The 13,519-nt window shown below is 43.3% G+C and overlaps 1 protein-coding gene across 1 annotated transcript in view; it reads right to left on the bottom strand.

Annotated features, from left to right (window-relative positions):
* LOC139350109 (myosin-16) overlaps positions 1–13,519 on the bottom strand; it is a 45,541-nt gene that overhangs the window by 10,797 nt on the left and 21,225 nt on the right. The window contains exons 5-7 of the mRNA XM_070991218.1: positions 12,766–12,911; positions 10,957–11,047; positions 2,830–2,886 (exon numbers count right to left, since the gene is read on the bottom strand). Of these exons, the coding sequence (XP_070847319.1) occupies positions 2,830–2,886; positions 10,957–11,047; positions 12,766–12,911 (294 nt within the window). The remainder of the gene's footprint in view (positions 1–2,829; positions 2,887–10,956; positions 11,048–12,765; positions 12,912–13,519) is intronic.

Here is a 13,519-nt window from a genome sequence, read left to right as displayed (position 1 = left end):
TACTCACTGGGGGCCTCCTCTTTCACCTCCCACACCCACAGCTCACCCCACCCCCAGCCCCCTCCTCACAGCCCCACCCTCTAGGTCTACAACCTTGCTCTGAAAACGGAGCACTCAGCTCACTCATCGCTCTCCTCCGCACTACTGACCGAGTCAACAGCTCCTCCAGATCAGCACCACCCAACACCACTCAGTCCCATTCACGTGCTAATAGAGGGTCAGTGCCCACAAAGTCCCCTGATGAAGAGGGGAGATTCATCTTCATTTGCACAAGAGCATGAAGGAGTAAAAGCATGAGTCTGTGCAGTCTGGGCATACAGGCCAGTCTGGGTTTGCCTATGTGCTCTCTTGCATCCGTCCATGTCCTCAGCCAACAGTATGATGGAAGCTCTTCCCTGACCACAGCGAAATGACAACACAATTTAGTTTAGAAACCACTGTCAGCAAGAAAACATCAAGAATTTTATGCTTTTTCAAAGCTATATATGGCTAACATCAATAGGAGAAGTATAGGGTGGAACTTAATTAGTGTGGTTTTGACTGGAAGGTAAATGTCCTCCAGCTGTATATCTAGCAGTATCTAATCACGCAGATCGTTTGTCAGAGCCGTTCACAGTGTGCTGTGTTGATCATCCAGATTAAGCACATTGTTTCCCAACAAACACACTGCAATTAGATTTTGTTGTTGTGTTTCAAAATTGCTTTCACCTCCACTGCACTGGAATGAAGGAAGGCATCTGCAAATGGAAACCCAAACTATCTGCATGGCCAGATACTCTAGAGGTGCGTGAGAGAGTGAGTTTTTATGAATACGGTTGACAACATTTCATTCTGTGGTGAGTTTTTGTCAAAGCTGCACCAATGCATATTTCCATGTGACCATGCAGTTGCTGCATGGTCTCCCTCAGCTGTTTGCTTGTTTGTGTTTTAGCCTCTTTAGCTGGTTTTACAGCCTGTAACTCCAGCCTGTAACCTGTAAGTCCATTTGTACAGCGCTCATCAGCCATGTTTCTGACAGCAGCAGCAGCAGTAGCAGGAAGCTGTTGTCAGCAAAAAAAAAAAAAAAAAGTATCTATAGGGCCACTAGAAACATGACCCAGCAAATGAATGCCCATGCTGCTCCAGTCCTACTGCAAATGTAGCCGTTAGCCATATCAACTTTACAAACCTTAATATATTAAATATAAAACTTCTTAACTCGTTGTGGAGTTCAGCCCACATATGACAGGAAAAAAGATTAATGCAGCAACAAGTGGTTACAACCGCAACACATTTTCACCTTATGATGTTGATATGATGAATGTGTTAGCAAACACCTATAAGCCTATAAGCCTCGCTATCACGATGTTATTGGGTAGACACAATTACATCCAGGCTCCATCTCCCAGGAAAGTTTGTCACGACTCGAGACCCCTGTCACATTACACATAGCTATTTGACCCATTGTAAAATATTCATGAGTGCAGCTTCAAGGTTAATCTTTCTTTCGTATGGGTCTTAATGGAGAACATGGCGTCATCTAAGAGAGTGTCGTCCCGGAGGCTACTCCATCCTGACAAGGATATGTGGTCCAATTCATAGAACTAATGCCATATTTGTGTTTGTCTTAAAGATTACACATTAATTGGATGCTATGTATGCTCTTTATGTTTCTGTGTGTGTGTGTGTGTTTCCGAGTGAGCGACAACACTCCACAGTACACATGGATGTGTGTGTGAGAGCGGCTGGCATTCCAGCTGGGAGAAGATCCGATGGAAAATAGTGCTGTCTGTCAGCCTCTATCTCCTGCTGATATCTCCCCTACGCGACCTGAGGAGCAGAGTCTAACAATAGCGAGCCTGTCTGCAGCAGAGGTATGCTGTATTTGAGCTCCCCTGAAGACGCAGGCTGTGGAACAGATAAAGACCTGCATGTCTCTGCTTGCCTCTTTCACCGCTCTGTGGTTTTGGAGACCGGTGGGGTGGTGGTGGGGGGGGACCCAGCTTGTACCATTAGGAATACCACCCAGAGTGGGGAGAAGTGTGCAAAACACACCCTCGGGCCCGCTGTCACTCTATTCAACACTCAGGGTGAAATATGTGCCTTTGCATTTCTGCCTTTACCTACTGTAACACTGAAACCGCCATCAGGTCTTAAGAGGGGCAACCAGGTTCTGCGGCTTAAACACACACACGCTTTAAGAGGGTCTTGTTTGAAACAACAAGCACTTAAAGCGCCCACCTTTGTAGACTGTCTTTATATGAACCAGGCATGTTTTAAAACCCCTTTACATCACGAAGACAACGTCTTAAAAACCTTGCGAAGGAAGGTGGAAAAAAAGGTCCTGTTCCTGTGAAGCGCTTTGAGGAGAAGGCGAAGGGATTATTACAAGAAACAGAAGGTGCACTGGTGTGTGTGCGTGTGTGTGTGTGTGAGAGGGAAGAGAAAGATTGGGAAAAATAAGAAATAAGAAAGAGGAAAAAGGATGTTGGGGTCCCTACGCCTCTAGGGTTGCCCTGTATGTTAACCAGAAACACAAGGTCTTTCCCCCCTGAGTTTATTATCACAGGTGCAGATGGTTTGGGGTGACCAGAGGCGCAGCACCAACACACATACCCCACCGGCTGCCAACAGATCAGCAATCTTCCTGATTTTTTTCCCTCCCTTTAAATGTTCCCTTCAGTTCACAGCACCACAGGCCTGGATGTTACAGCAGAACCAAGCTGATCCCAGGACTGCTTGGCATCTTCTTATCTGCCCTGCAGCCTGACAGACAGATTCAGGGCTCAGCTGCTCTTTCTTTCATTTACGCGGAGGGCAGATGTTCGACAGCGCCTTACAGTACTGTACCTTGGCTCTCATGGCCCGCTCAGCTTCCAGCTCCTCCTCCAGCTCCTCGATGCGAGCCTAAAGACAGAAAAGTTGATGTTGAAACGGATTTCAGTGAAAAGAATAACAGTCTGCTTTCGCTAAAATATAACATATGAGGATATCTGAAGCGGAGCTGTTATCCACTGGTTTCACAGCGCCTATATCATTGTGACACAGAACAAATGGGGCGTCACCTCCACAGATTGTTTGCTATTTCAGGGCAGCACTTGTGTGTGGTGAGGCCTTTTCATACACTCTGCTTTCTCTGGGGATTTGGCACGCCTCTGGCTTTTTCCTCAGGTAGCAATTTAGGGCAAGAATGTCTGTATTCACCATCATTATCTGTATTCTGACCCAGGGCTGGGTCTGCTATGTCCGGTCCCACAGACAAAAAAGCATCCGTGCCATTTTCATGACATTCGAGGAATTTGTGTTATGTTTTTGCTTTTTCTTGGTTTTACAGTTCTGGCTGGAAATCAGTGATGCATTTCCCAAGAAGCATCAAGGAGTGGACAGACAGTGGAAATGATTCAGTCTGTCTGTGTAATCTTTATGTTCCATGCGGTGCTTCTAACTTTATTATGCCTATAAAAGAGACCATATCCTGATGAAATAACATACATATGCAACCTCAGAAAGGTTCAATAACAATGCATTTATTTAAAACTACTGAAGACATGTATGACAGCAACTATGTTAGACCATTTATGGATGTGTGATGAGTTATTGAGGTTATTCATGTGTTATTAGCTGTTTATGCACAATGGTAGATTCTTCACAGAGTTTAACAGTTGCTGAGAAATACATCAATAACCACTTAATAAAGTTTAATTTATCCAATTGTGACCACTTTATAGCATGTTATAAATCATTAATAAACGCTTCATACGCTGCTTATAAATGCTAAGTAGGGGGGTTGTAATAAAACCAAAATGAGCAATTCATCCTTTTCAGGCTTGATTTTCTTATATTCTCTTTTGTCATTTTGTCCACAGCAGAATATAAAAACACGCTGGTGCTGGTTACAATTCTTAAGAATACTGATTACAATCAGTGGGGGAATGTCGCTAAGTGCATTTACTCATGTGCTGCTACAGTAAAGTTAAATTAAAGTTAAAGGAGCTCTAGATTACCTACAACTGCGAATGGCAATGTACATAACACTGCATTAGTAGTAATCATGTGATATCATATTAAATATAATCGTATAACACCCACAAGAGCCATTATTTTTAACTGATCACTCTTGCTTTTGATCAATGCAGGGTGGTTACTTGCATTAGAGTAGATATACTACTGTTTGCTACTGTTAAGAATGTGAATACTTCCTCCTCCACTTGTTATAATACACACATGACCATTTGTGTGCACTTGCACGCTCATGACTTAAGGCTCTGAATATTACATTATTGGAGTCCGCTCAAACAGTCAAAACAGTGAGAACGAGCCAACATAAATCAATCACCCACTCCACATTTCTGCGCCACTAATCTTGTGCCAAAGCCACATTTTGCCCTGCTAATAAAAGAATTTATTGCTAGTTTCCCAACATGGCTGCATCCTTCCAAGTTGTGTCATGTCCTGCGTTATCTCCAGCTCTATCTGTGTCTCAGTGTCAGGAAGTGTGTCTGACATGGCATGTAGCCGAGGGCCATTCACAGCTACAGCACCTACAGCACACCCACTGATGTGGTGAAAGCCACTCACCGGCTACACGGCACCCGACGCTCCCCAAACATGACTGAATCAGATACATTAGGGCAAGATTAACACACATAGGCGAGGAATTACCCTGCAGTTGTACCATAATTGTTTCATTATTAATTCAAGGGCAGTTTGTCTGCTTTTCTTAGAAGCGTCCCTAAAGCAGGGTCAGACACATCACAGCCTAATGTGAAAAATAACGCACAAAGACATAAACTCGTCCTGCTCTTTCAACAGGATTTCTAAAACATAAGCATTAACAGAAAGGAGGAAAATTGAAACAAAAACTCACATGCCAGCGCAGGACATCTGCAGAGAGAACAGCCATGGTGAGGCAGCAGCAGCCCAACTGACTGACTGACTGACTGACTGTCCCACACACACACACAAATTCAAACACACACAAACACACACACACACACACACACACACACACACACAGCTTCGCTGTTGATCCCCTCCGGCATTCTACTGTCCACACCCCCTTATGCATGCCCAGCCTTTTTTCTGTCTCTCACAGTTCCCCGCTCACATATCTGTTTCTTGTTAAAAGTCTACTTTCCACAGCCTCAAACCAGCCTCAAAATAAATACTGTGGCTCTAATACAATTGCAGAAAACATAGTGTACTAACAGTGTTAAGATGTCTGAGCCAGACTGCATGGATAAACACAATTTGGACTAGTTATCAATGGCAGAAAGAGTTTATGCATTGATTTTGTGCACTTTTATAAATGAAATTTATTCTAAATGACCCCACACCATCTCCTCTACTTAGGGGGACTCTTGGAGTCGTATGGGGAAATAACAAAATTAGCCCATCATTGCTGAGAATGGTTGCAGGATTTGATCTCCATAATTGTATATGCTTAAAGTTTTAGCTTTCCTTTTTTCTGCTGTGCTCTGAAACCATAATAATTGTCCATGAATTGCAATCAGATGTGGCCTCATAGCTGATGTCTCCCCGCTCGCGTCTGAGGGGATATTCAGCGGCGTGGGCAGTTATATCCTGTGAGATCCCCCCCATGTCAGTCGGAGGGGAAAACAAAGCCAAAAAAAATTGCACGTCCTGCCTCGGCACCAGACCCAGACCCCCTGCCGATGTGAGTCCACCATACTGCCCACACATGCTCACATAATTCAGGTCCCTGCGACTGAGCTGGAATCTGCTTTGTTCTTTTAAATGTCTTCAGATGGCAGTGTACAGCTTCCAACAGTAAAAGTCATGGTTGTTTGATTGGCTGGGTGATGACAGGGTGCTGTTGACCTGGTCAAAGCCTTGCGCTGCAGGTGATGACGCAGGTCAGATCAGTGGTATTAGAACTGACGTGACGCCTGCTCAGCACAGGCGCCCATTTGACAAGAGAGATAAAGACATTTGAACGAGACGCACGTGATCTTGCATCACAAGCTGGTCTCCAAACCAAACCTGAATTCATATGATACACAAATTCATGTTTTTCCTGCACAAATATATGGCCAAATATAAGCAAAGTCACTGTGAACAGTTTTCAAAAATCAGGCAGATTTAGACAAACTAAAGGAAATACATCATTACAATACACTCCCTGATTTGTTACAGATCCCAGTACTCTGCCCAAACCCCTAACGTTTCCTCCCAGCTCACTGTAGCGCAGCTGGCTTCAAAACAGCTTTGGTTTGTCTTCGTCTGATGGTCAGGGTCCAGCACCGCAGGGACACGATCAAATTAAATGAACTCATTGGAAAAGTTCGGTTGTTTGTGAGCAGCATGTTAGCAGAACAATGGAAGCAGCTTCGGTGCTCCGTCTGCGCACACACAATCAGCGGAGTTACACACATAAAATGGAAGATGATAGACTTCCAGAATGTGAGCTGTCACCGTGCCTGCGGTGAACGAAACAGAAGCATGTCTGCTCTGTCCAACGCGCGAGAGGCAAGAACTAAAAAAAGTTCGCTAATTAGCATGTTGTGTCTGGTGTGTTTAATTGTGCACAACAACAATTATTGTAGAGGGAGGATATTTAACTACTTCTTGATGAACAATGCTTTTCTTCCCCAAAAAATTCCAGCACACAGCTCCCCTGAAACCAAAATTGTTGTTTTCACATTCCTGTTTGTGTATGGAAGAGTTAATTAGTGAGCTTACAGGTGTTGGTAGTCGTATTTTTGACTTTCCATAGAGCCGGGCTGTTTGGCCCTGCTTCCAGTCTCCAGGCTGAGCTGGGCTAAGATAAACCTAACCTGCCGCGACTCGCAGACCTGACACTGACATCAATCTTGTCATCTCATGGAAAGAAAATGAATCAGCATTTTTCTCAAATAGTGAACTATTCTCGTAACTGAATAAATTCAGTCTAGGTATAAATACATGCACAGTTGTAGTGTGGTGCGCCGATAAAGAACATGTCGGTGGAGATTTTGTTGGCTGCAGTGTATTTCAGTCCCGAAAAGACGATTAATGCAGCTTTAAAGAGCCGATAGAGCCGAATTACAAAAAACAAAGACATATTGAAACAACTTTCAATCACAGACACAGTTCCTCTGTTGGTTTGGGGTGTAAGCAGAAGTCTTAGTGGTGGATATGTTGATTCCAAAGCTATCTGCATGGCTGGATATCACTAAAAGTACTGGGAAAATATGAAAAGCATCACCTGAATGTTAGACTATGATCCCCACTGTGGCACAATCTGATGCGACACCTCCAGTGAAACATCTGGTATAAAACAAACAAGGCCACAGGGTAAGACATAGCTTTGTCTTCTCAGAATTTGAAGACCTTTAACAGCACTGTGGGTGATAATGCCTGCTTTACAACCCTGTAATAAAACCACTAAGAACACGGGGCTGTTCTAAGAAATCAGGGCTGCAGGCCTGCGACCTGCATTAGACCCCCTTCAAGCCAACTGCTTTAAATTACAACAGACTGGAGAGGGAGAGGCGGCTTCATCACTGAGGATAGACAAAGCTATCTCTTTGATTCCACTCAAGCTTGTGGACATATTCATGTGACCTTTACGTCAAACCCAGACGTGAGTGGGCGACAAAAGTGATGGGCCGTGCAGTCAGCTGGGCTGCCCGTCCACCTGCATCTTTATCAGTAGGAGGAGCAGAAAAGTTCACACACATGCCGGCACACAGGGACACATATAATGGCCTCATTGTGAGATGCCAAAGCTACAGTAAATCTAAAAACATGCCCACCCTCGAAGACACACGGATCGCCTTTCACTCCTCCGATCAGAGACAAAGGCGCTCTTTATTTTGCCCCTTACAAACCTCTGGATGAAGCATCAGCCTCCCAGAGGCATCGGCAGAGCGGGGAAGCGCCACCTGAGCATCTCACTCCTCTTTTTCTCTCTTTCTCTGTCAGCCTCTTATCCCATTCGCCCCCTCGAAGGGACAGACACAGACGAAACGTTATCTGCAACGTGCACCAGTGGCACAGATCAAAGCTCCCAGACTTGCACGATTCTATCTGGATGGCACTTTAAGAGTCACAGGAGCGGCCTCAGTATAAACGTCTCTCCAGGACTCTGTGCAGAGGCAGGCGAAACATTAAAGGAACTAAGACCAAAATAATCCACATAGATATGCTGTCCAGGCTCAAATACACAACGACTATATGCTCCAAGGCCTTTCAGAGTGGAATCCTGAAGATGCTGTTTTAACTAGGATCATCTTTGGTGGTCATTGCTGCAGAGATTTCCACTGCACAACCCAAAAAAATGACTTGTTTATAATCCGTGTGGCCGTCGCTGCAATTACTTTTTCCTTCGCTTTGTTGTGATTTGAGGTTCAGTTGAGCGACACTCTTTTGTTCCGCTGTAAAGGCCACAGTGGTTTTAGTCAATACAACAGTCACAGTCACTGATCGCACTGTCAGGCTTTGGATTTCTCCACATGCTGAGGCAGTTGGAACTGGGGCTCGAGTCAGAGTGGTACTCACCATAAGCAGTAAACCCAAAAACACATGAGTGAAAGCGTCTATGGAACAGGGTTCTTATGCTGGTAATGCTAGCAAGCCTGGGTAACTAGCTTAGCACTAACCTAGCCAAGAGTTAGCATAGAGGTAAATAGCTAACTTCATTATTTTGCTATGTGATTATTAGGAATCCACCAACAGCTGGTGGCGCTAATTCTCCAGTCACATGCTATTAAACCATTGCAGGAGAAGAAGATTCAAAGAGATGATAATTGAATAAGCGCCTGTCAAAGATCAAACTGCGAAAAACGGGAGAAAACACTGAATAAATATGCAATTTACGTTTGTTTTCTGTCTTAATTTGAGGAAAGTTACAGTTCCCTGATCGCTGCAGAATGATCTGATATTTTGGTTTGCAGCTGTTTTCATCTCTTCAGTGGAGCCGCGGCCATAGTGGATGTTTAAGTCGCACACAAAACATGTTTTAGCAATAATTTTTCTACTTTTTGGCATTTCCACTCAGGCAAATTGAAATCCACCCCCTGAGCCTGAATAGCTGGACTGTGGGATTGTGCTGTTCTATCATCACAATACTGGCTGTCCTCACCAGCATGTGTACATTCATGTAAAACTGTTGCACACATTGTCAAGAACCCCACTGTAGGACTGACTGATTGCTTTGCTGCCATGATTTAACATCTGTAACCACTGCTGGCAGAAGAACATAAATAATGCCTGAACTAGACACCTTTGTCGTGGCAGATTTTTGAAACATCGGCGTAACAAACACCATTAATGATGACTACAGCCCATTCAGGTGTTTCACTGTCAGCGTGCTGGCATCCTGAACCCTGGCATGATTTACTGGATCGTCTCAATGGAACAGAGCCATCGATACTGTTACTAGCTGCAGCTGTGTTTTTCCTGCTGTGACAGGTCAAAATGTGAGCGAGAGAGATCTATAACAGCCAGACTAGGTGGACTGTCTCATAACTCAACTTCATGTACTGTCTTTCTCAAATTGTCATCAACACATAAACAGGATGAATCATTGCGTTTTGTAGAGGAATACTTGGGAGTGTTGAGCAAGCAAGTGAAACAAATTTAGGGCCCCAGGAATAAATGAATTCAGACTTCAGCATTGTCATACATGGCTTACAGTTTGTGATTTCCTGGTCAATTTCTACTGATTAACCCACATCGGAACTGAGGCATCACATCATTTTTCAGGGCTCAATGTGGAGAAATTTCATTTTACGTTAGCTCTAAGCAGTAGTATACGTGTAAAATGTTCGTGCTTGTCATGCTAACATCATAACATCATCATACACAGTGTCATGGCAATGCATCCAATAGAGGTCAATATATGTAATACTGAATTGCTGCAGCGCCCCATGAACAGGCAGCTGGCCTTTAGGTCACTTAACGCATAGTTTCCATGTTTTTGTTTCACTTATATTAATGCCAACACCAAGACATCCTTTGAGGTAGAAACTTCCATGTTAGAAAAAAACAGGGAACCTCACACCTGAAGAAGGTATTCAGGGTCTTAAAAACTGTAAGAGCCAAAATAAACAAAAAAAAAAAAAAACAGAAAACCCTGCTGACTGCAGCTACCCCCGACCGCTCCTGCTCACACCATCAGAGGGAAGTGGGAGATGGTTATCAGTTTGGATGTAGGCAGTGTGTTTTAACCATCTCCTGACAGGCATGGAGCTGTGAAGTGACAGCTCCAATCACGGAGCAGAGCCCAGCAGCTCTGTTGAAAGGCAGGAATGCATCTCACCACTCTTCTGTAAGCTATAGCTGAGCTCCCTGCACGTACTTTAAGGAAACCAGCCTCTTCCTCTCCTTTGCCAGTCAACACCTCAGACTGTCATTCCTGCCAAATATTATCCAATTCTAATCACTGATTAGTTACTCCTTCCCTCAAAAACTCTTGTAGTGTGATACTGTGTGTTAATTTTTTCTTCTTCTTCTTCTTCAAACGTAACCATAAGTGCTCCTGTGCTCCTGATGATGTGCATTGATTCATCGTGAAGAGCCAGCTGCAGGTTGAGCAAGATTTCATCAAGGTGCCCGTATTGGATGTGACGTGCATAATAGCGCAGCGCTTTGAAAATATTCACCACATCTCTCAAATTAGAGGCTGCAGATGGAAGGCACATACCAGTCCTGATGCCTGGGAGATGACTATTGACCAAAAAGGGAAGGAATTTGTGCGTTCTACAAACAGTTCCAGTGTTTGCATCAAAGCCTGATGTGTCTTATTCCCACTGTAGTCCAATTAAAAACACATCAATGAGCCACACTGTTGCACTGTTTCTTCATTACCATAAACACACACACTGTAGCTTATTTTAAATCAGTCGCACACACACCATTCCACTGCGATAAATACTAAGACAAGGTTTTTGTTTTGAGCCGCCACAGTGTGTCTGTGTGAATATATATTTGTCCCTGCAGTGTGAGTAATGCACCATGTTCAAAGGCTCTGACCTGCAGCTCCTTGCTCTTCCTCTGGAGTCCGATGTTGAGGGCCTCTTCCGCTTCTAGTTTGGAGCTGGTGCTGCTGATTTCCAGGTCCTTCCTTCAGGGAGAAACATATATTCAAAATTTCACTGATTTCACTCAGGCACAGTCAGTTCAACACTGTAATGTTATGGGTCCCTTCAAACACAATTTCAACTATCCCAATATTTAATCCAAAAAGGACAGCAACTAATTTTGACTGAATAAAATCTTAAACTGGATTTATTGCCGTTTACACTGTGACTGCAGGAAGGTTTGCAGTGTTACGATTTTGTTAGATGTATTTTAGAAAGAGAAAAGAGCCTTTCATCGACTTGCTCAATGTCTTCTTCACTCTCAACATCTCCAAAGTGACCTCTCTAACCTCTTGTACACAAAAATGTTTTTTAAGTCCATTAAGGCATGACAGGTGGTACAGATCTATCTATCTATCTATCTATCTATCTATCTATCTATCTATCTATCTATCTATCTATCTATCTATCTATCTATCTATCTATCTATCTATCTATCTATCTATCTATCTATCTATCTATCTATCTATCTATCTACTGTAATGCACACAATTTCCATTCCCTTCTTCTGATTCTGAGCACTCTGTATCATCAGTACCCAGCTGTTTGATTGAATATCCTGTGTATGCGTTGGCAACATGTTCTTTGATCAAACATCATGCCAATAAAACATCACTGAATTTCGAGCAGGCAAACTGACAGATTTTATATTCCCTGTTTGGAAAACACAGCACCTTAGCAACAAGGTGAGTCACTTGCTTTATTGATTTTCACAGTGAGAGAGAATCACGCACTTATTGATGCCAAACAGAACAAGTTTTAACTCCATGAAGGGGATATTATTGCTCAGTGATCTGTGTGTTCACTATGTATGCGTGTGTGTAGCCTGACAATTGGTTCTTGTCTTCAATTTATTGTTGCTGCAAGGTAAAGTACAGTGAATGATTTCATTTGCTCTCATATTACTGAGGGCAGATAGCTACATGTTAGGATGTTATTGAATCCCTGGGGTGGGGGTGAAGGTGGGGTGAGGGGGATGTACACCTCAAAGTGAAGGAAACTGGACTGAGGAGCAGGTATGTTACATCTTACAGCCTCACAGTCCAAGTTCTGCTGCCTCGGGGCAAGAGTGTCATATCAGAAGTCCAACAGTTAGTAGATATGATCGCTGCAGCTCTCACTTCAATGGGACATCGATAGACAGCTGTGGATAGGACCTGTCTCCTCATGCGTATGTGCTTATAGAGTTCTATGTTTTTTTTTCAGGCTAATAAAAATGTTTATGAGGTTACTTCAAAGCCTGTATCATCATCGCCATAAATGTATACTGTAAGCCGTGCAGTGTGCTCATAATCGGCCTGTTATCAATTAATATGAGAGAATATCAAAAATAAAAGGGACAAAAACAAGACTAACAGTCTCCAGCCATGCTAGCAGCTCTTTTTACGTGCTTACGATGCAAGGACAATGCTAACATGCTGATATTTAGCAGGTATAATCTAAAGTAAAGTAAAAGCAGTAATACCACAGTGTATAAATACTCAACTATCTCTGCGTTGTAGTTATCAATGCATTCACGTGTAAGCATCAACATTGCCACCTGAGAGCCATGCTGCCAGCTAAAAATAGATTCAAGATCGACCGAGACCAGAATTCAATTTCAGCTTCAAGGAAAACTTTTTCATATACTGTTAGATCTATGACACTGTGTGTGTGTGTGTGTGTGTGTGTGTGAGAGTGTGCGTGCGTGTGCGTCTTTGACCTTTTGATGAGGTCTTCCAGCCCACTCCGATTCTTCTCCATCTCTCCCAGACTCTCCTGCGTGGATCTGCTGTCACCCTCCAGTTTCCTCCTGCTCTTCTCCAGCTCGCCACGCTGACGGCGCTCCTGCTCCAGTCGGTACTCCAGCTGAACACAAATGACGTAAAAGAGACATAAAATGCAACGTTCACAACGTAATGCGGCAGTAAATGGTACAGTTAAAAGGAAGCTTCGGCTGTGTTTTTTGAAGGCTGGTACTAATACCAATATTTCATGAACTATAATTGCCAATGGCTGAATATTTTGTGCCAGTAATCAATATCTTTTATATTGACCATTTATTACATTTGACCATTTTTATACATGAAATTACATGTGTTCATTGTTTCCCCAGATTTGCCAAGGCCTACTGGCTAACAGGGTAACAATTAAGTCGAATAAGCTCAAGTTTCCATTGCTCATATTACTGTCAAATAGAGCGTTCATGACCTCAATACTAATCCTTTATGTAATGTGTGCAGCATGTGTGCTTATGCTGGATGCAGAGGTTAGAGGAACATACTGGGTCTTATACTGACCTTTAATTAAACATCAGATATGTCAGTGCAGTCTATCATATCTGATATGGTATGATAACACCAAGAACCTTTTAGTGTTACCGTTTAACAGTTGGTGGACAACATAAGAGAGCTAAAAGGAGTGAGTATGAATTTAAATTTGCACCGCCAAGTGAATGTGGCTGTAAAAGAGGTCGA

Source organism: Chaetodon trifascialis, chromosome 21 (assembly GCF_039877785.1).
Source record: "Chaetodon trifascialis isolate fChaTrf1 chromosome 21, fChaTrf1.hap1, whole genome shotgun sequence".
Classification (NCBI taxonomy): Eukaryota; Metazoa; Chordata; class Actinopteri; order Chaetodontiformes; family Chaetodontidae; genus Chaetodon; species Chaetodon trifascialis.
The sequence above is the reverse complement of the archived record's forward strand: the minus strand, read 5'-3'. Positions and strand labels throughout refer to the sequence as shown.